General features: G+C 29.1%; 1 protein-coding gene across 1 annotated transcript in view; it reads left to right on the top strand.

Moving 5' to 3' along the window:
• Positions 1 to 26,542, top strand: part of LOC148304789 (irregular chiasm C-roughest protein-like) — a 143,048-nt gene that overhangs the window by 73,927 nt on the left and 42,579 nt on the right. The window contains exons 4-6 of the mRNA XM_088267743.1: positions 4,084 to 4,164; positions 8,259 to 8,410; positions 16,790 to 16,990. Coding sequence (XP_088123869.1) covers positions 4,084 to 4,164; positions 8,259 to 8,410; positions 16,790 to 16,990 — 434 coding nt within the window. The remainder of the gene's footprint in view (positions 1 to 4,083; positions 4,165 to 8,258; positions 8,411 to 16,789; positions 16,991 to 26,542) is intronic.

Below are 26,542 nucleotides of genomic sequence, written 5' to 3'. Positions count from 1 at the left end.
CCCGATGAATTATTTCTCTTTCTCATTTTGGGACATGGGATTAAGGGTAACAAGAATGGAACATAAATATGAAAGTTACAAAAAAGATTTGAAAAAAATAACCAAATCTGATACGTGGCAAAATATTAAAAAAATAAACAGGTATAATAAATAGGCATAAGAAGCACATTGAAAAAAATTAATGAGAAAAACATAAGATAAGAAGCACATTTAAGATAAACTAATGAGAAAATTTAAAAAATTAGAAAATATAACAAATAAAAAATAAATAATAATCTAATATAAATTTATTCATAGTAAACCACCCTTGAGGTAGTATTTTGCGAAAATGGCGCTATGTAATAATCAAAGACTATGATTAAAATTGATGTGATATAATTATATATAATAATAATAAAACCCTTATCCGCACCCCAATGGTGCATAGGGCACGGCATCATATAAACGCAGAGTTATCTTGATCGTTTTACACACGAAAGAAAGGTGATCAGCCCTCCGCTTCAGGTACCAGTCCAGGGTAATACTGAATAAATACTTTAGTGAAAAAAATCATTTATGTATTTCATTTAACCCCTCCTGGGAATCGAACCCGGGACCTCCAGAATGGTAGCCGAGCGTGCTGACCATTACACTACGGAAGCGGACAATAATTGTAAAAGTGTGTATAAATATGTTTGTTGAAACGTTTATATACCTATTTGTTATAATTAAGCATCTGTTCATTTAGTAGAAATTGCAGAATTTAATGTTTGCTTTAATGGAGAAGTATAAAAAAAAATATACCCGTGACAGATCCAATTTCCATAAGTAACGGTAACACCTGTACAATTTGTATCAGAGAAAGAAAACTCATATATTTCAACATCAATTTAAGAAAATCGATCGTAAAACGCGGCCTCAATTTCATCCCTTCCTTCCTACTATAGAAAGTTTCGAAAAATAATTTCCAAAATAATTTATTTCATTCTTTGTCTCAAAATACATTTTATTACCTTGAAACGAAAAGGATTCGTTTGTTCAGTGCCTTCTATATTGTGTTTAATACGTGTTCCAGGTTTTGGGAGTTGTGTTCTGAACAGTGCTAAATATTTATTTATTTAAATTTCATGTACAGAAAATAAATAACAACGTTGGCGGGCTTATTGCTAAAAAGCAATTCTTTCCAACCAACCAAAGAAATATCATGTTGGAACAAATACGTACTCATTTCAGATTGAATGAGTTACTTGATTACAAAAATACTAATAAAAATAATCTTTATTTTATGAAATAAAACCAAAAAATTATGTAAGTTTTTTTTCTTCATTTTGTTATATTTGTCTAGTGACTATGTTTTATCATTACTAACATCATCAGACTGGCGAGAGGCCAGTCTTATGATATCCATTACGCCGAAACTCGGCCACTGGTCAGATAAAATAAAAGTGGAATAAACAATTCAGTATTATTGTCAATTACATATAAAGATTAAATTTTATTTACTTCATGAAGATTTAATTTCTATTTGAAGCGCTAACTTTGTGATTTTCCATTTTATAATAAAAATGTTACTTTGTTTTTACATCACTATAAATATTTTATTACAACTTAATTATAATGTCTACCGGTTTCAAAGCTAACCGCTTCTTTATCAAGACTTTAAAACCAAGTCACATTTCAATTATAAAAATGAAGATTGTTTGTCTGTCTGTAGATGTTTTCATTTATTTATTTGGCAGTCACTTTGTGGAAATATATATATATATATATATATATATATAGATTTTTTATTTAAATTTTACTTGTTAAATACAAATGTTCCTTAATATTTAATTTTGCACGGGTTTCGATCCATTTTGCAAGCATTATGTTTGATAATGATGAGGTATGCATTAATATGTACATATGTTAAGATAGATTTAAGAAAAAGTGAAATTTTCAAATTAAAATATTTAATTTAAAATATATTCCAAGATTTGACATCAATATCATTGCAGAATCGATTATTGAAAAATTGTTTTTACATTAATAAAAATATTATTTTCAAATAAACTAACCGTGTTTCTCATATAACTCTTATAATACTCACCATCAATGATAATATTGCTAGGACTAACTTCCACCAAACCATTACATTATCAAGGACGCTTTGAATGAAATGGGTCCGTTCTTATATTAAAACATTTTTTTTGAAATATGAAAGAAGTTTTCCATTTACTGTCACGCCGAGGAATTTATAGGACTTAGTTGGTTTATGTTAGCGAAACATTTTTAAGATTAAATCTCTGAAAGTTATGTAATTAGCGGTGGGTTCGAATATTTTGACGTAATTAAGTACAAATTATAAGATGTAAAGATAAATAGGTAAGAAGTACTTTAACAGAAAAACGACGCCATTTTTTATTTAATTTTTCATTCACGTTGCTTGAGGCTTATTTCTGGGAAAATTATATCGAAATTATTTTCCTTAACTTGAGCGTCTCACGTTATTAAAACAGGCTGGTACCTAATTAAAAATATCGAAAGAAATACTTATCAATGTTACAGATCTTCGAAAATATATTTTTTTTAAATTACATTACTGCGTCATGTCATAACTAAATACGTAGTACATTTTTTTTAAAAAGAGAAATATTTTTGTTTTGATTATTAACAAATATACTTCACAATTTCATACTATTTTTGAGCCTAAGCGACTCATTATAAAAAATGGTATCAAATTGTGGTATAGTGGGTTTGAACCCAAAAACTGTCTCAAGAGTCCGCGACTCTTGAGTCAGAGTTTCGCCACACATACTTTCTTAGTCTTTCTCTCACTATTCAATCGCTCCACACGTCCATACCACCTTAAGGAACTCTTCTTAACCTTTTCAATTATCCCTTGTTCAGCCTAACATTCCTTTCTTATATCTTCGTGTTTAATTCTAAACAATAATTTTCTTTTTACTTTTAATTAAAACAATGATTTTCTCTTTACCGTTAATTGCGTCTGCTTACAATTAAGTGTGAATATTTTGTTGAGTTTATTTTTCAAATAAAAAGCGTTTTAAAAATCATATTTTTTTATATACCCCGTTATTCGAATCGTTTTAATGATAGTTAAAACACGAAATTTAGCAAAAAATCTGTTTTATTCGTTATTTGATATCTCAAATAAACGAAGCAGACACCCTCTTGAGATAAAACAATTTCACCAATTAAAACTAGAAGTTCTCAAATTTTCAAAAGAAATGTTTTTTTGGTTAAAATTTAATTTTAAGATTGATTTTTTTTTTATTCGCTAACCTTTTTTGTTTTTTTTCACTGTTTTGAGTCGCAATCAATTAAAATAAGTAGATATAATTATAAACCAGTTCTTTCTAGATTTACAATATTTTAGGTGTGTTCAAATCCTTATCTACAAACCTGGGGTATCACTTAGGTGTTTTTCACTTTTATAATTTTTATTATAATTTTTTTGTATATTGTCCGCCTCCGTAGTGTAACGGTCAGCACGCTCGGATACCGTTCTGGAGGTCCCGGGTTCGATTCCCAGGGGGGTTTAACAAATATAAGTGATTTTTTAACTCTAATATTTATTCAATATTACACTGGACTGGTACCTGCAGTGGAGGGCTGATCACCTTTCCTTCATGTGTAATCGATCGAGATAACACTGCGTTTATATGAAGCAGTGCCCTATGCACCATTGGGGTGCGGTAAGGGTTTTATTATTATTATTAAACTTGATTTATCGAAACTTCAAAAATTTTGCTGTAAATCATGTTTTAAACATGTTTTGATATAAATCATGTCATGAATGCTTTGTATCGGCTGTACACGAACGGCCATACTCCTATGAGGAAAATTTGGTATGGCCGTGTTTTGTACGGTCATACTTCCAGACAGGTTTATTTAAAATGGATACATTTTATCACAAAGTGTTTTCTTGACCTGATGATGATATTACACAAAGTAAACGATAAAAGTTAAGGAGAATTTTATTTTTACTTGTCTAAATGTGTATTCTATATTCTTAATGTGTAATCATTATTCTTTTGATCTATAGTTTTCCAGAGAAATCCCAAATGTATGAACTTTATTTTACTCTTCTTATTTTTTCAGGGGACTATTCTCTGGATATTTACCCCGTTCTTCTGGAAGACGATGCGAGATATCAATGCCAAGTTGGAGTGGGCCCTCAAGGTTTGTATTTCAACTTCTACTATCGAATATCTCCCATTTTAATGAAATGTGATTAAGATTCGTTATGAAAATATACAAAACTTTAATTTTTTTTACAAAAACAAAATACATATTTCAGATCTTGACAAAGATAAAGTCGAAATGTTAAAAGTATCGCATTATAATTTTGTTTAGTGAAAGATATTGCTTCTAAGAAATAATCATAAAATACGTATTTTTCGTACAATAAGTTCAAATATATCAATCAAAGATATAAGTATTAAAAAAAAACGTTTTTTTTTCATTTTAAGTACAAAACAATAGAACAAAATTACGATGAAAATTCGACATGTCACTAAAAATTAAATAATTACTGAAATTCGCTACAAAACTGTACAATTACGAGTATATGCATTGTGCAGATTTTGGAGTGCTCTAATAAAGAAATGGTTATTTTTTAATGCGTTATCAGTGAACATCAGAAAAGAAAAACCGAAGTAAATTTGTCTATAAAACCACCCCAATCTAATCTAATCTAAGAAAATAGGGAAAATTTCAGTTGAAAAAAATTAATGATTATTGCCTTTAGAGAAGTGAAAGAGGAAAACAGTTAAACAAAAATTTATTCACATTTTACGCGTTAAATACCGATATTTGCAAAATTTATAGTTAAACTTTTTTAATGCATTCCACATAATTTTCAAACACCATATGGATGAATGTACCTTATATATATATATATATATATATATATATATATATATATATATATATATATATATATATATATATGTATATATATATATATATATATATATATATATATATATATATATATATATATATATATATATATATATATATATATATATATATATATATATATATATATATATATATATATATATATATATATATATATATATATATATATATATATATATATATATATATATATATATATATATATATATATATATATATATATATATATATATATATATATATATATATATATATATATATATATATATATATATATATATATATATATATATATATATATATATATATATATATATATATATATATATATATATATATATATATATATATATATATATATATATATATATATATATATATATATATATATATATAAATATATATTTATATATATATATATAAGTATATATTTATATATATATATAAATATTTATATATATATATATATATATATATATATATATATATATATATATATATATATATATATATATATATATATATATATATATATATATATTTATATATATATATATATATATATATATGAATAAACATGTGTGTGTGTTACAAATATATGTACATGCATATACAAATATATATTTAAAATGTCCTTTTTTCATATCTAAGAAAATGCACGTAAAAAATGTTATAACAAGGATAAAATAATAATACAATCTTCCGCTAGAATGGATCCCTGGAAGGCGGATAGTTAATCTGCTAAAATGTCTCCCGATATCCTGATCCTGTTTTGACGTAGGAAATTCAAAAATCGCTCTTTGCAAACGTCAAAAGCTTTTTAATATCCCAACGGGTGTCTTTTGTCGCAGTTCTGAGCGTAATCCATTTCATGGGTTCTACCGTGTCAACTCTCCCAGTTCGTAGCTTTAATCATTACGGTTGAATATTTTCTGCCGGAATTTTATTATCTGCTTTTTCAAAGTCACCCTATCAAATTTTATTCAGATGTGATATTTGTGATAGCTTTACGTATGTAACGAATATTGCTTGCGAGAATTTCTTATGTCCAATTTTTTTCTCTACGTCGACTTTTAGATATCGCTCACTCCTTTCAACAACGTCACTTATTGACACGCTTTTAAGGTTAAACTTGAACTTTTTTCTTCACTTGAAAAATATTAAGTATGTATATTTATTTTAAATAAAACAATACATTTTCTTCAAAACGCAAAACAACACTTTTTGTCCTGTAGTGGGTAAATATTAAGATAAAATTATGCCGATTTTGCTGGGATATAGTACATTTTTTGGGCATCCCGAAAACATGACTGAATATTGACGATTTTCGATATATGACGTTGTTGAAAGGACTAAGCGATTTATGTATTTACCTCGTTAGGGGTTCTAGATATAAACAGTTGTTTATTTAATGGTTAATACTTTAAATTTTTATTTTAATTTGGGACACGATATATGTATTAAAATCGTTGTATGACAGAATAAAAAAAGATATTAGAAAGGAATGTTTGCCTGAACTAGGGATAATTTAAAAAAAATAATTGATTTGGCAGTCATTTTATATTTAAATCAATCCATTTAAATACAAGTTTTTCTTAGTAAATACTAAGGTTTCTTAAAATCTATTTACCGTGTTTAAAAATTATTCGAAAATTTTCGAAACACTTACCACAATAGATTTTAATAAATATCATAGTTATCAAGTTATCAATTCCAATAAACTGACAAAATACACATAACAGTTTGAAATGTCACATAAATGTACATATGTAGTTTTCAAAGTGAAATCAACTTTAACTTTAATATCGGGTATTTTATTTAGACTAAAAGCTTTAAAAACAGGTATTATTCAAACAGAGATTTACAAATTGTAATTAAAATATATATATATATATATATATATATATATATATATATATATATATATATATATATATATATATATATATATATATATATATATATATATATATATATATATATATATATATATATATATATATATATATATATATATATATATATATATATATATATATATATATATATATATATATATATATATATATATTTTTAAATCCCTATAAATATATATAATTATCACTCAATTATAATATCCACCGGTTTCGAAGCTAACCGCTTCTATATCAAAACTGAGTACTAATCAGTCTTGATAAAGAAGCGGTTAGCTTTGAAACCGGTTGACATTATAATTAAGTTTGAATTATAATGTCAACTTACTTACGATATATTTGGTAAATGTTACACTTTCTGACACTGATTTATATAAAACTTAAAATTAATTAAGTAATGATTTGAAATAAATATTTTTTCGCGGATTTGACATGGAATTTCCAATCAGCACCCCATTCATCCTCGGATTACTCCTGTTGGACAACCCTCCGATTGCTGACAATTGACGTAGGAACTGCGATAGGACGGAAGGAGGGAGGGAAGTTTAGAGTGGAATTAGGAGAAGATGTTGTTTGAGTGACGCAAAGGAGATCATTATGTCTCATCCCTCGAATAGAGGTTTTACACGCCTTATTGGGCGTTTCATATCCTATCATAATATCTCTTATTGGATTTATTCGGAATACAATTTTACTCGACCCATATGAGGATCATCGTATCATCTTTGTGAGTAATGTTATTTGAAATGTGATTCATCTTCTTAGTTAAGTTGAAAGCTTGAACATATAGTCAACGATTCCGAATTAGGTCAATATATGTATGTATGTATATATACACATATTAACCCTTACTGGTTCAATGTCGAATCTCATTCGACATTGATTTTTTCCTCTTAGGTCCCGTGTCGGATGTTATTCGACATTTTTTTCATCACTAGTATTGTTTATTTAAGTTCCAAGCTTACATTTTGTCACTTGTATCTATTACAACAGTATGTGGAGCAGAAGATGTGGAGCAGAAGACAAAAGATTTTTTCAAATGGGAATGTATCTGTCTACCTAGATTTTTTTTTTTAATTTTGGGGGACCGGAAAGGGTTAAGTCCGTAGCTTTTGAAACTAGTCGTAATAATATAATGCTCAAATGGTAAAAAAAGTGTTTTATTCTAATTTGATCATGCCTTACCACAAAATTTCATATTACAGTTTTTTTCTAGCAAAAGAGGAATATTTGTATTTTTATTATTCACACAAATAGAACAGAGACGTTAGAGGCGAATATTGTGGAAAACCATGGCTCCATATAGGCTGTAGCACAATCAGAGAAAAAGAAACCGAGAGAGAATGTTTCTTCTTAGTCTTCTTAGTCTTCTTAGTCTTCTTTGTCAACCCTTATTTCATTTTCAGGATTATAATGACGACTTTTTATATCTTTCAGGTCAGACGATGATAAGGTCGAGGTTTGCAACGTTGTCAGTGCTAGTACCTCCTGACCCTCCAAAAATCGTCCAAGGTCCTCACCTGACAGCAACTGAAGACCAGCAGGTGGAGCTGGAGTGCGTTTCCGTAGGAGGAAAGCCTGCTGCAGAGGTATGAAGAGAACAAACATTTTTTTTTACTTTATGAAACTCACTGGTTACAAGCTGAATTAATGATTTAATATTTTTACATATTAAAAGTATTGTCAACTTTGTAGTATGGTAATATAACACTTTCTATTTCATTCAATTTTAACTTTATAAAAGTGGTATTACTCAAAGTGAGCGATGAATGATAAGGAGAGTTTAAAAATTTTTACGTTTATATAATATTTACAAATATGTGTGTGGATAAATATTTTTTTCGCTAGTAAGTAATAAATGTTTTCTAACATTGGACAATTTAATCATTCATATATTTTTTCACTCTTAATTTATTTTTTTTTATCAAACGTTGATTTCATTTAAATACCCGTTTTGAGTTTGTATAAACGTATGTTTTTTATTTATTTACTTATTTTAATTTTATGGAAAACCAACAGCCACAAATACATGACAGGAAACAAACACACTCACACACAAATACGCTCACATGGACGCACTACACACATAAACACATACGCTCACATGGACACACTACACACAAAAACACACACACTGACATGGACACACTACACATATATACACACACACACACATAATTACATACACAAATATATGCACAATTAACCATTAATCGGAGAGCAAGCGCCGCACACTAATGTGATTATTTTCGAACAAGGCTGTGTTGAAGGTTTTTCGAGATTGCATTAAAATTGTTAAAAGTTTGCCATAAATAAGAACATAGACGTTTCATTTATTTCTTTCGTTATTCATACTTTGATAGAATAATTATTTAAAGAATCCGATGAAAAACTGCATCATTTGCAGTTAATCGATACTTTTTTTGTATATTTTTTTCAGTATCATAATTTATGAAATAAAAGTGGAAAAGTAAACCTTTCAGTGCACTTAGAAGGTATAAATAATTTAAAAATGTTGTTTTTTCTATAAATAATTATAACGAGCTTTTCAATTTCTTCAAGAAAGCTTCATTTAAGTCAGTTTCAATTAGTTTCAGCAATGTAAGAATCAATAAGTGTCGATAAAGTAAGTCTCGGTAAATTTCATTAAAGTCAGTTCCAATAAGTTAAGTAAAGTACTAATCAATTAACGTCAATAGATTTTTTTCGGTAAGTTTTACTAAAGTAAGTTTCTATTAGTTTCAGTAAAGTGAACTTGTAACAATTATGGTATTTTATTAATATTTAGTGCGTTTGTGAAATTTGCTGGACGAAGATATTTTTTGTGTTTGTTTCAATTTAAGATATTTATTTTTATTAAAAAAAGTCCCTTACCTGCACATGATATGTGCATATGGCAATGCATTGGATTAAAGCAATTTTATCGCCATCGTTAAATATTATATTAAAATATAATTAAATACAGCATACTCGTCTACCATTATAAATATAATAATACCTCAAATAAATATAACTCATTTTTCACTCTTATATTTATTAAATTTTTACCCTGAAACAAAGGGCTGATCACATTTTCTTCATGTATAAACCGATCAAGATAACACTGTGTTTATATGATGCAGTACCCTATGCACCATTAGGTGCAGATAAGTGTTTGATGAAGGAGAAGAAATATAATTCTATATGTGTAAAAAATATGCATATAATTTAACTCCGTCAAATGCAAATCACGTCGTACGTCAATCATATTTTACGTTTGTGAACTAAACAGCTGCAGTATACAAACTAATGTATAAAACGGGCATAAATGTGTATCAACACTGGCGGCAGTAACTTGACGTATATCATATTTTCCACTTAAAAGAAAAAATGTATAAGTTGGACTTAAATTACATCACTCAAAATATTAAAAAAATTAAAAATAAAAATTTAAAATTTAAATTTAAATTTAAAAGTATTTCAAAAACAAAATTGGATGAATGATTTTGAGACACTCAATTTTTTTTATATTCTACATTTGTCTTGTTTATAAATATCAAATTAATATGATGGATGCAGAACGCTATTTGCAAAAATTATAACATCTTCCAATAGGTTCATTAATTTTGCGCCACCCTGTATAATAATTTATATAATAACATACGTGATAAAATATGTATACGCAATTTTAGGCCTATTTAATATTTATAGAATCCCAATTAAGGGAGCAAACAAAGCCGACGGGAAATTCACATTATAAAAGGAATTTTAAATGCAATCAGTACAGAACTCTGGAAAATATTACTTGATTACTTGTATGTCAATCAAGCCAATGTTTGCTTTTCACAGAAGTGAAATTACTTTTTTTTGCTTCATGTTATGACAGACTGTATGTAGTTAGTTCGTTTTTACGCTACGCCTACATTTTGTATACAGAATGTCCCAAAAACTTAGGCTGCAAATAGATATTAATAAAAATAATTATTATTACAACGGCTAATTTATATGGTGTCGTTTCCTTCAAAAATTATCCAAAGGATGCTTCAAAATAAACAATCTACCATATTATTTTTTTGACATCTCATCAAAGATGAAAAAGAATATGTAAGTCTGGGCGTTTACGGGGCTGACGACCGTCATAGGCTGGTTTAAGTAATTACTTTACACACGTGTAACATTCACCAATTCTACCCATTATTGACAACCACACTACTCAAACTCTAGTAAGTTCTATATATATGAACCAATTGAGAAACATTGTTCTTGAATCACTTAACCTTCACCGGAGACATCTATTGGTGAGATGAAAAGAAGCTTCTTATTGAGCAGAAACTCGTACATTTGTATGTGAGGTTCGAATCCGGGATTATAATCACACGCATTAAAAAGACCAAAAAATACCATTTTCATTTTTTTTATTTTTTTATTATTTGATCAGTCAATTTATTGCCAACGTATGTTGTAAATAAACAATTTACATTTTTTAATACTTCCATCATGCCTTCTCCGAAGGGTTGGGCAGAGAGGATGGCACGCCACATTCGTCTGTCTTGACACACACTCCTAGCTTCTTTCACATCCATAAATAAAGTCATACATGTCCTCCGATTACGTAGACTTTTGACTCTTCCAGATTTTATGTTCTGATTGATTTGATCTTTCTTACCGTCCTCATTCTGTTTTCCCATTTACATTTGCCAAATATACTTCCTCAGTCATTCTCTCGTTATCCATTTGATGCACATGTCCATACCACTTTTAAGAACTTTTCTATATTTTTCGACTATCTGGAGCTCAACCTTACATTCCTTTCACATTCGTCTGAGGATTGAGGACCAACGTCATCACACTGATGATGTCGGTAACGTTGAAACCCACTCACTTGTCAAATAAAATATACAAAAAAATTATAAAGTTGTTATGTTATAAAAGCATCAAGCATAAAATTAAGAGAGCTCTGTTGAGGGTTTGCTTGTGCGAATCAAACAAACTAAGGACTTTTAAAACAAATTCATGAGGCGCATTTGGCTGGTAAAAGAAGCTAAGGAAGACTGAGGAAAACTTGCGATCAACTATCTCGAATACTTTTGTAGTCGGGTCAGGGATGTATATGGAGATACATATTTGTGGAAAAGACAAAGATTGTTTGCAAAGACAGATTGATGTGGTGTTCTATTCTCTCTAGCTACCCTTGTGAGAAAGCAGCGGGATGGTTAGTTTTTTAGTTAGTTTATTAGAAATTCCTCTGTGGTTATTGGGGCATTGTACTAAGAGCAGAGAGATTTTCGCCATGAGTGGATTGGTGTAGCGTTCTATTTTCTCTACCTATCCCTGCGGGGAAACGTCGTTATGGTCAATAAGCCAGTTAGTAAGTTATTTTGTTATTCCTCTGTGATAATTGGGGCATTGTAGCGAGATTTTTTTCAATACGTAGATTGGTTTGGCGTTCTGTTCTCTCTGCCTACGTCTGCAAAGAAGCAGCGTGATGGTTAGTTAGTTAGTTAGTTTGTCAGTTAGTTATGTCTCTGAGGTTATTGGGGCATTGTACAAAGAACTTGGAGATTTTCCCCTGGACACCCTGTATTTATTTGCCCATTGCCCGCACCGATTAATTGCCGTTTTTATTAGCCCCGAGTAAATTTGAATTTCGAGGAACACTTTAGGGCCCGGCCATAAATTCGGACGGTATGAATAAATAGTCGTTCGTTTTTTTTTCTAATAAATAATTGAGTCGGAGGTCTTTATTTTGAAATTTGATAAAGAGCCATAAATGGTCCCTTGTTAACGCGCCGTCCACGAGATTCGCCCCAGTCTTTCATACTTTAAATGGGTGAAATAATACAAAGGGTTTTCAGCACCCCACATGTACACCCCTAATCCAAGCTGTTTTCGGCCAGACCCTTTTTTCAGTCGAAATTTCCCGAATTTCATAATCGTTATGTGAAAAAGATGAATGACCTCGTTCTGATTTTTATTACTATGGAAGTTTATTCATATTTTAAAGTTAATATTCAAATATTTCAGATATTAAAAATTGAAGTGATAAACAAAATAACATTTTTTAAAAAAAAATTGACATCTCAACATAGATGAAGAAAAATATGAAAGTCCGGGCATTTACGGTTTCAATTTATATACAATTTCATGAACAATTCTTTTTCAACCAAATTTGCCTCATAAATTTGATTGACCATTCTTTCCTTACTCATATGTTCCACATGTCCAAACCGTCTCAACAAACCTTTCTTAATTTTATCGATAATGCTTATCTCAGTCTTGAATTATTTTCTTATTTCACCATTCGAACATCTGTCAAACATCGTTAAGCCGCACATTCATCTGAGGGATCGCATTTCGACTGCATTCGGTCTGCTTTCGTCTTTCTTTTACCAACTCCATGCCTCGCTTCCATACGTACAAAAGGGTTCATGGAACAATATTGACGTATGTTAATATTAGTTGAGAAACGTCTTTCAGTCTTCATAAAAATTGCAGCTGGTAGGGTTGTTTCTGGATTATTTTCACCTACCGTTAATTAACGATAATTATCGCATCAGAATAAGCTCGTACGCGGTGATTTTCATTATTTTCAAAAGCGGCTTAATTTCCGGTTACTTCCGGTACTCTTTATTGTTATGGCATCAACACACACACACACACACGTTATAATAAAACATAATGAAACGCCATACTGAAGTGATGATTAATTACACTTTCGATAGAAATCTCTTTCCACTGGCAATATTTCCATTTTTTATCCAATGTTTTAAAATTGTAAGTTAATTAATTATTGGTTTAGATTTCTAGGTAAAAAAGTTGATTTTGATTTTTGTGAGTAGTATTTTTTCAACTTACTGTCAACTTTAATATGGTTGTGGTTTTATAACGTCAATGGTTGCTTCTCGTTGGAAGGGACAAGGTAGAAAGTGAATTTATTCAAGTCCAGGTGTAATTATTTTATTGTAAAACCTTCATGCTGTAAATTGTTATTGTATCTATTGTATGTAATGTTTATAATCTAATAATTTAAAAAATAAACAAATAATTGTAAAAATAAAAAATAGTATTAACATGTAAGTATTTTAGTTCAACACAGGCCATGCCTAAAGAGCCGTAATACATATAGAAAAAAATATCTATCCATGAAATACATGAATAAATATTTATTATTTTTGTATTATTTTGGTTAAAGTTGAAGTATTTTAAAATATAGCAAAACTGATTTGTTGACGAATGTTATTAAATTCATGATTTTTGAACGAGGTGAATGTATTGTAGATCTGGGTGTGAAGTAGTACAAAAGTAATTGGGTAAATTTTGGAACAGATTATATATTTTTTTTTTTATCAAGACTTCACTCGTTTTTGTCCGCCTCCGTAGTGTAATGGTTAGCACGCTTGGATACCGTTCTGGAGGTCCCGGGTTCGATTCCCAAGGGGGGTAAAATAAATATATGTGATTTTTTCACTGTAATATTTATTCAATATTACCCTGGACTGGTACCTGAAGCGGAAGGCTGATCACCTTTCCTTCATGTGTAAACGATCAAGATAACACTGCGTTTATATGACGCAGTGCCCTATGCACCATTGGGTGCGGATAAGGGTTTTTATTATTATTATTATCACTCGTTACCGAGTATTTTTTTTAGATGATGATAATTTCGTATATTTGGGAAGTATGTTTTCTAGGGAAAACTTGGCGTTATCAAGTTTTTCAAATACTTATGAGTATTCAGGTCGGAAATCAGAATAATCGGCTGGTATGTGTGAAAAAGTGCATGAATGTAGACGAGGCGAAGATTGTTTGCACAAACAGAAAGGGGGGGCGTTTAATTATCTCTGTTTACCCCTGTGGAGAAGTGGTGTAATTTTTTGTCATTTTTTTTCATTATTTATTTTTTTAAACTTAAACGAGAACGAAAAAATTACAATTTTAAAAAGGAATGATGAAAAAGCGGATAAAAATATAAATTGATCATTAAGTGACGAAATTCGCTTTCAAGTAGTCAACCTTTTACCATCTAAATATAGAATTATTTATATAAAATTAATGTTAAAAAAAATACATTTACAGTAATGACCTGAAAATTTAAACTATGAATTTTACATAGGCATTAATTCAATTAACTATAGTTTACATAAATACAGGGTAATTTACCTAACTATGAGTATTTCAATGTTCTAGAATAAAGTACATAAACCCTGATGATGACAAGGTTCTTGAAACCGGATGGATAAAGTGTACCAATACGAAAAGTGGTTAAAACAAAGTTTTTTTTATAAAGCACATAAATATAATTTTTTAACTGATAATTTGATTTGACTTTTTTAATATATTTTTCAAATGGTTTTCTTTTTTAAGCACACAGTTTTTTTATGATCCTCTTACCAAATACTTAACTGAGATTAATATTCAGGCTTCTATATTCATTCGTATAAAAACGACGGATGCTTCGTTTCAAGTTTAAGATACCTATGTATAATACAGGTACTCGTACATTAATATATTGTCCGCAGGGTGAAAAATTAAGCACTTGGTTGAATTAGTTATAAAAATCCCAATTATTCTAACTTAATAAACATATCACAATGAATAAAATATCTTCTCCATAGAATACAAGTGTGAAAATTTACAAATGCGAATAACATATTTCAGAAGTGAAAGTAAGAATTTTAAAGTCTCGTGGTAACACGATTGCGAGTAGGGCTAATTAGATATACCGATTCCAGGCAAATCCTAGCGGTTCGGAGCGTGTTAGCCGAGCAGGGGTGTATCAAGTCGCTCCGGAATGATGAACGCCCAACAAGATAAGGGTGTATTTATACCGGGGGTGCTTTTATTTATTGCTCCAACCCTGGTCGGCCGGCCAAAGCGGTTTAATAGTCGGACCGTGAATAATGTGACAAGATATGATGGCGCAATTAAAAATTTATACTACCCTCTAGCAGAATGGACCACTTTGGTGGAGAGCGTACCGGGGGTGAAATGAGTTCAGCACGAATCGTTCTGATTAAGGCTGGTTAATTAAGTCAGACGCGCATAAAAGGCTTCTTAAAAATGTCTCCATACATAGTTTAAAATATTTATGTATTTTTTTAAGCCTCTACATTTTAGATCTAACGAAATGTATTGTGCACAATAACAATAAATAAGTTGTGTCGGATTGTGGTCCCGTTAGTGTCACGGACTCTTAAGTCAGAGTTTCTCGGTTCGAATCCACTCTACCGCAGTTTGATACCTATTTCTAATAATGAGGCGCTTAGTCTCACAGAAATATTGTGAAATTTAAATATTTGTGTAAATAAGAAGAACACAATATTTTTAAATATAAGATAAAAGAGGAGACATAGATATGAGCAAATACATGGAATTAATTGATATAAACTATTCATATTATTTAGCACTGTTTTAAGGTCAAAGAGTATAATAAAGTAGTTAAAACAAAGTTGTTTTATTTTATAAAGAACATCTTTAGTTCTCGAGTCATGTTTACATACACATAATATATTATTCTAAATAAAATTGTCCTTTGCAAGTTTTTATTTTATTCAAATAACCAGACTGAGCTACTGCAACGCATGGCCCAATAAAGTTTTTTTTTTTTTTTTTTAAATATTGAATGGCGTTGCACATGTAATACAATGCATTTACCAATGTCAAGTTAATTGAATTATTAATTAAAAAATATGATAAGTTAGCAGTATAGTAATTTTAGTGATAAATTTTTAATGATTTTTATTTTTTTATTTGTTCGGGAACTGTACAGCCTTACAATTAAAAAAGTATGTAATAAAAAAGTTACAGTAACAATAATAAACATTACATTATATTAACAAGAATAGTTAGATTAATAAAAACAAAGCCATTTTTATGCCTATAACTATATAACTTTGCCTTTTTTAACCGATATACGTTCATATAATAAACATGCTTGCATTAAACCAATTCTCTCGACGCAAGTGATGCTGAAATATTCTTTTTCACAGATAACCTGGATTGATGGTGAGGGAAACGTCATCGCGAAGGACCTCCACTACTCCAGCGAGCTGCTGCAGGATGGGAGGAGGGTGACTGCCAGGTCCATACTGAGGCTGACCCCCAAACGGAAGCATCACAACCAGACCTTGATCTGCCAGGCGCAGAATACTGCAGACAGGACGTATAGATCAGCCTCCGTTTACCTGGAGGTAAGATTTTTATTTAATTTTTTTCATCTAATTTTTTAATTAAATTAAAATATATTCAATTCTATTCAATTTATTTACAATTAACATACACATTTTAAACTTAAAATTTAAAGTGTATACATTAAAATCGAAAATATGCAAGAATATTATTGCTAAAGTTGTAGAAGAATCCCACATCGGAAAATTCCTAAGTTATGTTAGTTAAAACTTTTAAGTTATGTTAGTATATAAATACTCACTCAGGTTTTTTGTCTAGTGGTTTTGAGACATATCTGTCTCTTCGTCGGGACAATCACCACACTAGCGTGCGAACAATATATTTTATATTTATATAATAAAAGATTTGGGGTTTAATTTGAAGAACTCCATTTTAATTATTTTAAATTTTAACATCAAACACTCATTTTTTGAGTCTACTAAGTTGTATTTTATTGTTAAAAAAACATTTAACACACATAACAAGTTATAAAATAAACCCTGAAGATGGCAACATGTTGCTGCCGAAACTAGTTGGTTTCATAGTAAAAGTGAGTGAATCAAAATACAAAGTTATATTATTTCTACAAATAATATATTACAACGATCCACAAAGTAGCTGTTTTAAATAATAAAAAATGCTACGAGGATATATTTTATTTTTAAAAAACACATGAAAAATAAATGTTGTGATAACTGTTTCGCCTAGTTATGACATTTTCAAACGAATGTGAAGATTAAATGAACCGATAGTCCTTAAATAGCAATTCAATTCTAAACTATGAATATTTCTCTGTTTTATGTTTAATGCGTATCCATCCCTGAAGAAAACCAGATGCTTATCGAAACCGGTTGGAAGAAAAGTACTAAAAATTAATGTAGTTTAAAACAAAGTTTAAGTAGTATTTATTTAAAAATCTCACATAAGCATAGTCTGTGCTTGAATACACGAATTACTAAAAAACTATTTTTTTTACTTCCTTTTCAAAAAAATCTTCATGATCTCTTTTGAAATATGTGTGAAAATAATTTTAGTAACAATCCCTCATATGTACTTTAAATCTAGTACATTCCAAAAATTAAACTTACTCAAAATATTGACGGCAAAAATATTTCACATAAAATAAATACGATTCAATTATTATTGTGAAAGAAATCCAATTTTTTTCTGACACGTTATATACATCATAAAATATAAATAAAACCCAAAAATTGTTTTTAACCACTTTTGGCACTATTTTTTTTCAAAATATAATACAAAAACGTGTTTAAAAACAAAGCAAGCATTCTTTTATATGAAATTATTAATATTCAATTTAGTTCATAAATGTATCTGTTTTACCTATTCGAGAGACATTTATATTTTTGGTCTTTGTCGTTTTCGATTCAGTGAACAAATTTACCAATTTGGGTATTTTATTAACTTTGAAAATCTTTGCCTTCGCGATTTGAAATTTAACTTAAACAAGCTAATATTTATTTAATGGCTCGGAATCATTCGATTTCTTTTGGAAAACCAATAAATTTATAATTAAAAGATGTTTTACTTACTTTGCGAACATTTGAAGACCTTCAATTAAATATGTACGTCTACTAACGCAATGCAATTTACTGAAGTCTCAAATCAAAATTACTTAGATTTTTTTTATATATTCGGCCAATATTCACATTCGAACTAACACATATAAATTATGGATATAGAAATATGAAAGTGTAGGCGTTTTGAAAGCTTATGGTCAATCATTAGCTGTGTAAGGCTACAATTGGGAGTAACATAGTGAATGGTTCACTAAAATCAGAGAAAATAAAAAATTCCAGCGCACAATGGAGTCCTGTCTCCCTCCCTAATGTATGGAACCATTGAGTTAACAAAAGTAAGATAAAATTAGTCTGAATGCAGTCAAAATACGATATCTCAGAGGAATGTGAATGAGGCGAATATTGTTTTGCAAAAGACAGATTGGTTTTATATCATCTATTCTCTTATGTTCAAATCTCTCTGCCTACCCTTGCGGGTGCAGCGTGATGGTAAGTTTGTTTTTTTTGTCATAAACGACATTTTGAAAAAATTTCAAAGCGTTGATAAAAACAAACACGTATTTTAAGCAGCCTTAAACACTTTAATTAGTTGATTTGACTGTCATTCTGTGGCAATACTTATCCATTTTTATTTGATTTTAATAAGTAAAGAAAATCTATTGTGACAAGTGTTTCAATGCATTCCACTGTATGTGAAGCTTAATTTAATTATGTGACAACATATTTTTTAAAGGAAGTAGTATTTACCAAGTACGATTTATTTCTAAAAAAAATATTTGAGAAAAAGTATTTCATTCCAGTGTATCGTGTATGCTGAAATCATACGTTTGAATTTTATCAAAATAATATTCTAGCCAATTTGAAATATGATTTATATCAATCTAATATTTGCAATTTTCGTCTTACTGTGATATTTTCTTTAGAATAACAAATTGAAGACGAAATAAAATAATGGAAACAAAACAAATAAATAAATAAGCAAAATAAATTAAAACAATTTATTATTATACGCAACAATAATATTTCAAGTATTTTCTTAAATTTTTTTGGACTATTTATTTTTCCCCTTATTTCTTTCTTATAGAAATACGAATTTATTTTTCTAAGCTATTGTATAAAGCACAATACAAGAAAATTAATTTACTTTTAGATTTTTGATAGTTTTTACTTTATTATTTTTGTTCATAAAATCTTTTGAGAAGGATATTTTGGATATTTAAGAAAATATTTATCAAATTAAATATAACTTGAAATGATAAATAAGAGGAAAATTTCAAAAACTTAGATTGAAATAAAAAGAAAACCAACAATAACCTTCTTAATAAATATAATTTTAACAAAATTTTATTAAAAAGCGATGTTAAAAATTTTAAATGGCGAGGATTTTGTTTGGAATGAAAAAATGGAGAATAAATATAATTCTTATGGGTTTTTAACATCTCAACATAGATGAAGAATATGTCTGGGTATTTACAGAGGTTATGACCTCTCATAGGTTACGCGTGTGTAAAATGATCACTTAACCAGCCTATAACAGATCGCTGGCCCTGTTAATGCCCAGACTTCCATTTTCATCTTCATCAATATAGAGATGTCAAAAATGTTAAAAAAAAAACTTCAAAGCAGAGAATCTGAAATTTGTGATCAAGTATTTAGACACACTCAAAATGTTGTGAATCAAAATGGGTTAAAAATATGAAAATAATGAAAAAAGCTAAGGAAATTTAAAAAAAAAAATCATTTTAAATAAAAATAATTACATTTATGAATATTTGTCGACTGGCGTTGTTCTAACTGCCGATTATATTTTTAACCACTTGGTAAAGAATAAATCAAAGAGACACTCATATTTTTTATTTAATTTATCATATAATAACCTTAAAACTTTAACCTCAGTCCGAAAAATAAATTGTCTATAAAAATTCTGTTTTAAATAATATCTTGAAAACTTTATTTTTTAAATGTGTTAAAACTTCATTAATTTTTAAACGTGTTAAAAGTTCGGCTATGCGACACTAACGGCCCCAGCAATTTGACGTTCTACCCAAAGGAGAATTAACCTTCGACTTAATATTTAATATTATTTTGTCCAATTATAAACATTGTGTCATATAATATCACGGCGAAGTGCCCTTGAGGTTGTATTTTACGAAAGTAGAGCTTTATAAATCATCCAAAATTATAATTGTTAAATACTTACAATTAATTTAGGAATTCAGTTTTAATCTCAGATTAAACCATGGGTTTCTAGCGGAGGTAGTACCGCCCCATTTGCTCAATACGTTTTACGAACAATAATGTTGCATTTAAATTAAATCCTTTTAATTATTTCCACAAATATCAATGAATTATCAAAAAGCGAGTTTTATATCTCAAAACGATCAAGGTTTAGTACCTAGCCTATCATTAAAAATGCGAAATGTTATGTGTGTTGATATCTCAACAAAGATGAAGAAGGCTTACGACTTGTCATAAGTTTGCGTAAGTTATCACTTTTTGCTCGTTTTTTGCATGTTTTCGTTTTGTCTTGAATTTCATTGTAAGAGAACATTGAAAAAAAAAATTTTTAATTGGTTATATTTATTGGTTTATTTATAAATTTCATAAGAGCAAAGTTTTAAATATTTTTTTTATTAAGTTTGAAATTAAAAGCCTTGTTTTCAATTTGTCTTTTTAAATCTTAGACACTATTATGGTCGATATTATAAATAATTAAAAAATATTATAATATAATTTATATTTGAAGCACAAACTTTATGATTTTCCATTTTATAATTAAAATGTTACTTTGTTTTAAAGTCACTATAAATATTTTATCATAACTAAATTATAATGTCTACCGGTTTCGAAGCTAACCGCTTCTTTATGAAGACTGATTAATACCGATTTATTAGTATTAATCAGTCTTGTTAAAGAAACGGTTACCTCTGAAACAAGCAGACATTATAATAAAGTTATAAAAAAAATATTTATAGTGATTATAAAATACAGTTAAATTTTAATTATAATTCGAAAAGACAGTGTCAACTTATTTTTTGCTTTGAATACTATGTAATATCACAAGCAGTCAAACATCAATTTACTGATACAACAAAAGACTATTTATTTCCAACATTAGGACATTTTTAAAGATGCGAGATATTTGTCCCACCAGTACAGAACACAGGTAATGGGTTTGCCATGTAAAGCTCCCGGTTCTGAATATTTCATGTAAAGCTCCATCAGTCGGGTAGATTTTTTTTCGTGGCCAACTGATCTGTCCTATTGCTAATGAGATATGGCGTATGTACTGCAAATCTATATGGCTCGCAGGCAAACTATTAATGATTCAAGGTGCAATGGTGCCACTCAGAATATTGCACAATGACGTTAAATGGCAATACAGCAATGGTACTCCACCAGGAATTGAAATGCACTGTGAGATACTGAATCATTAATTTCGCGTTCTATCAAGGTTGAAATAAACCAAAAAAATGCGGAAGGCTGTATCGGGAACACAACGCTCACTCCTTTCAACAACGTCATTTATCAATAAACTAGATTTTTCATGAGATCGATTTTAAAGTTTAAGAATATAATAAAATGTATTAAAAATAAATACCAACCTACTTATTGAACTTTTTACTGTGAAACAGATCTATTTAGGTACAACCTGAAGGTTTTTTCACCGTTTGAAAAATATTCAGTACATTTAAAAAAATAATTAAGCAATACCTTTTCTTTAAAATGCGAAAACAACATTTTTTGCCCTGTTGCCGGTAGATATTAAGTTAAAAATATGCCGCTTTTGCTGGGATATAGAACATTTTCTGGGCATTCCAAAAACATGCGCATCTGAAAATTGACGATTTTTTTATACATGACGTTGTTGAAAGGAGTGAGCGACAATTCAAGAGGAACATTAATTCATAAATTTATTTTTGAAGTCTTTAATGTTGTTACAAAATAAAGTATTCATTTCGTCTTTAAATGACCGCACCCAATGGTTATGGGGCACGGGGTTACGGGGTGTTATCTTGATAGTTAAATACACGAAGGAAAGGTGATCAGCCTTGCGCATCAGGTACCAGTCTAGGATGATATTAAATAAATATTATACTAAAAATCACCAATATCCTAAAAATATTACATTTGAATTTATTAAAAGACATTTCTACTTGCCAAATAACTTATTTTGACGTGATAATTATCATTTTTAACGGTAAGTGAAAGTAATCCTAAAACAACCCTACCAGCTGCAATTTAAATGGAGACTGAAAGCCATCTCTCAAATAACATTAATATACATGTTTGTCAATATTGTATTTTGCTATTTTTTTTCTCAAAATGTCCTTTTTCATGGTATTTGTATTTTTACAAAAATGTAACACTTTAATTATTTATTAAGTAGACATTTTTACTTATAAAATATATTATAGTAGTTACGCTGTGCCTCTCCAAAAAAGAGATTTGCCTCTTGTGCTTGGAGAGGCAGTTACAATCAATGTTTATAAAGTGTACTCGATAGGTGTTTTTTTTAATAACTGCCATGGAAGAAAATGGCAGAGAATATAAACAAATTCAAAATATAAACAAATAATTAAATGTGGTGCAAAATAAACAAGAACCTTAGGTATAAGATGAAACTAGACTGAATGCGATGAAAGGGTTTCGATTCAATAGATTTAAGGGAACGAAACGAAGTGGTATGGGAAAATAGTGAAGTAGTATGGGAACTGAAAACATAGATAAAACACAGAATCGTTTGATATTCACAAGAAACGTTTGAAGTTATGGAAACAATGAGATGTAAAACCAAACAATAACGAAATTACTCATATTTTTGTTCTAATTTTTTCCAAAATAATTTTTACACTGGCCGTTTTTGCTAAATTCATATTAAAAACTTCATCTTTTGTGCCAGAAAGATCTTATGAATAAAAATGAATAACCTTATCTTTATTTTTGTATTTAATTATGAAGATAAAAAAAAATTAAGTGATCACTAACCAAACCAATACAAGTTTCGAAAGCCCTCTAAATATCCAAACGTTTGTAACTAGTGAACCTTATATGAACCAAATGGTGCAAATATATATATATATATATATATATATATATATATATATATATATATATATATATATATATATATTTATATATATATATATATATATATATATATATATATATATATATATATATATATATATATATATATATATATATATATATATATATATATATATATATATATATATATATATATTTATATATATATATATATATATATATATATATATATATATATATATATATATATATATATATATATATATATATATATATATATATATATATATATATATATATGTATATATATATATATATATATATATACAGTATCTACTCAATGAATTAGGGCCACGCAGAATTTCGCGCATTTTCTCAATTCAAACAGGAATAACTCAGAGAAAACCTTGAATAAAACAACATTGAATTTTATTTACACATGAACACTTTATTACGCTTAAATTATGCATATATTTTCGTATAAATATAGTTAGTATTTAGTATTTCCACCTTTGGCAGAAATAACTGCCTCAATTCTTTTTGGCATACTTAAAATGCACTGTTTTATCATTTTTTCATTTCTTCGTCTTCTGACCATATTTTTTGAATATTTTTTTTAGACAGTCTACTGTCGGATTTAAAAATGAGTATACCTTATTTTTTAACATGCTCCATACGTTTTCTATAGGATTAAGGTCCGGAAAATTTCCAGGCCAGGGGAGCAAAGGCAGATTTTTGTTAGACAAAAATTTTATTATTGATTTAGCCCGGTGGCAAGGTGCCCCATCCTGCATGAAGGTGTATGGACCTTCTGTTGGGTCGAGTGTATGGTAGAAGGGCAATAAAATTCGTTCGAGGACCTGCTTATAGGAATTTTGGTTCATTGTTCCTTCCACGAAAAACAACGGAACAGGTAAATTGTTAATAATACATGACCATATCATTGTTGCAGGGGGGTGTTTGATAACTTTTACCACACAGGCCTCATTGTAACGTTCCATTGGTGTTCTCCTGACGAATCGACGGCTCTCTGTCACGGCTTCTAACCGGCACTCATCACTAAAGATGACCTGAAAAATAATGAAAATTTAAGTTTAATTCAAATATATAAGTTTATTTACTAAAATGATATGTTGAAAATTCAATTTAAATAAATACCTTTTTCCAATCATCTACCGAGTAATTTCGATGTAGCCTGGCCCATTTTAATCGATCCGCTTTCATTCGTGGTGTCAATTTTGGTACTTTTACAGGGCGCCTGCATTTCAGATTTACTTCGTAAAGACGTCGCCTCAGTGTTGATACCGATATATTTATACCCTCTTCTTCCAATTTTATTTTTAATGTTTTTGCTGATGCACTGCGGTTTTCTAAGGCACTTTGAACGATTTTTCGATCAGTCCTCGGTGTTGTTTTTCTAATCCTACGACAGTTCTTTCGCCGATTGCTGGTGGCGGGTGACTGATTTTTTATTGATTTTGAAATTCTGTCCACTGTTTGACGAGAAACGTTTTCTTTTTTTGAAATTTCTCTATTAGATAGTATTCCTAATTTCAGTAGCACTATAACACTAGACTTTTTTTCCTCAGAAATGTCTTTACTTTTTCCCATTTTGTCCTTTTCAAAAAAAACACTTGTGTTTACAAAAAAAATTTATACTTTATGAACTAAAATTAAAAATTAAGTTTTTTTCACAAGAAACGATAACTATATAACCTCTCTGAACAAAACAACAACTAGAACTCAAGAAACTTCACTAATAAATGAGATAGGACTATTTTTTGAACATTCAACTATCTGTCTACCTGTGCTAATTAGGGACCTTTCTCAAAAAAAGGGTTTGAAATTTTGTAAAGGCTTAAATAATCCAGGTATATTTTACATATTATTGAAGGTAATATACATGATATTAGATGTCAATAGAAAATTTAAAGTATTTATGTAAAATAAATATAATAATCCAAAAGATTTCAGAGTATTCAAAAAAATAATGGGTGGCCCTAATTCATTGAGTAGATACTGTATATATATATATATATATATATATATATATATATATATATATATATATATATATATATATATATATATATATATATATATATATATATAAATACATACATACATTTAAAGGTACGCCATATTTGATATCGGTATTTATCTTACGTAAACATATTTTGAAAACAATAATTTAGCACAATTTTAACCATGAATAATTTTATACCGAAACATCGCTATGTGAATAAGCATACATAGATTGCAGGTACAAATTTGATATTTTTTCTAATGCACAGTAGCTCGATCAACTAGCCAATAAACACCGCGGCCGTCAAAAGGTTAAGTCGCCCATTCGCGGCGATAAACCGAAATATAAATGCGTTATTATGTCCAGATTTACCGCGAACGCTTCGGCTAATGATGTAAAGCGCGCGGCCGGGAACACGCGCAGCCGTATGGAAATTACCCCGGAGCCAAATAACGCAAACGAAATAGCACAAAACGATTTGAATAAATTACAGGGGAGAAATGTGCTGCCCGCCCCCGCCGACTAGAATCTCAAATGCGTGGCTCGCGCATCCGATAGTTTAGTTTGCGAGGAAACTTTGCAGTTTGCTTTGCACAAAAAGTTGTGCTGGAGCCGGGACGATTTGGGAGTATGGCGTTTTGTGAAAGCTTTTAAGCTCATGTGGAATACGTTATTAAAAACTACTTAGAATATTATTTTCATATGTGATTTAGTTTATTAATGACTGTGAAAATCGCATTGCATTTTTTACAAGCAGTTGTAACACATTGAAAATATGCATGTATACAAACATAATATCAAGATTTTTATGGATATCTAAACATAGAAGAAACATGGGTAAAACCTTCCGAGAAAGTCATGTAGATAGTTAGCAGTTAGGCTGTCAATCATGGGTAAAATTGTGAATGTTAGTTAAACAGTGTAGATAATAATCACTTAAACTAGCCAATAACAAGTCT

Source organism: Brachycentrus maculatus, unplaced genomic scaffold (genome assembly GCF_059751285.1).
Source record: "Brachycentrus maculatus isolate JH-2025_06_01 unplaced genomic scaffold, ASM5975128v1 h1tg000304l, whole genome shotgun sequence".
Classification (NCBI taxonomy): domain Eukaryota; kingdom Metazoa; phylum Arthropoda; class Insecta; order Trichoptera; family Brachycentridae; genus Brachycentrus; species Brachycentrus maculatus.
The sequence above is the reverse complement of the archived record's forward strand: the minus strand, read 5'-3'. Positions and strand labels throughout refer to the sequence as shown.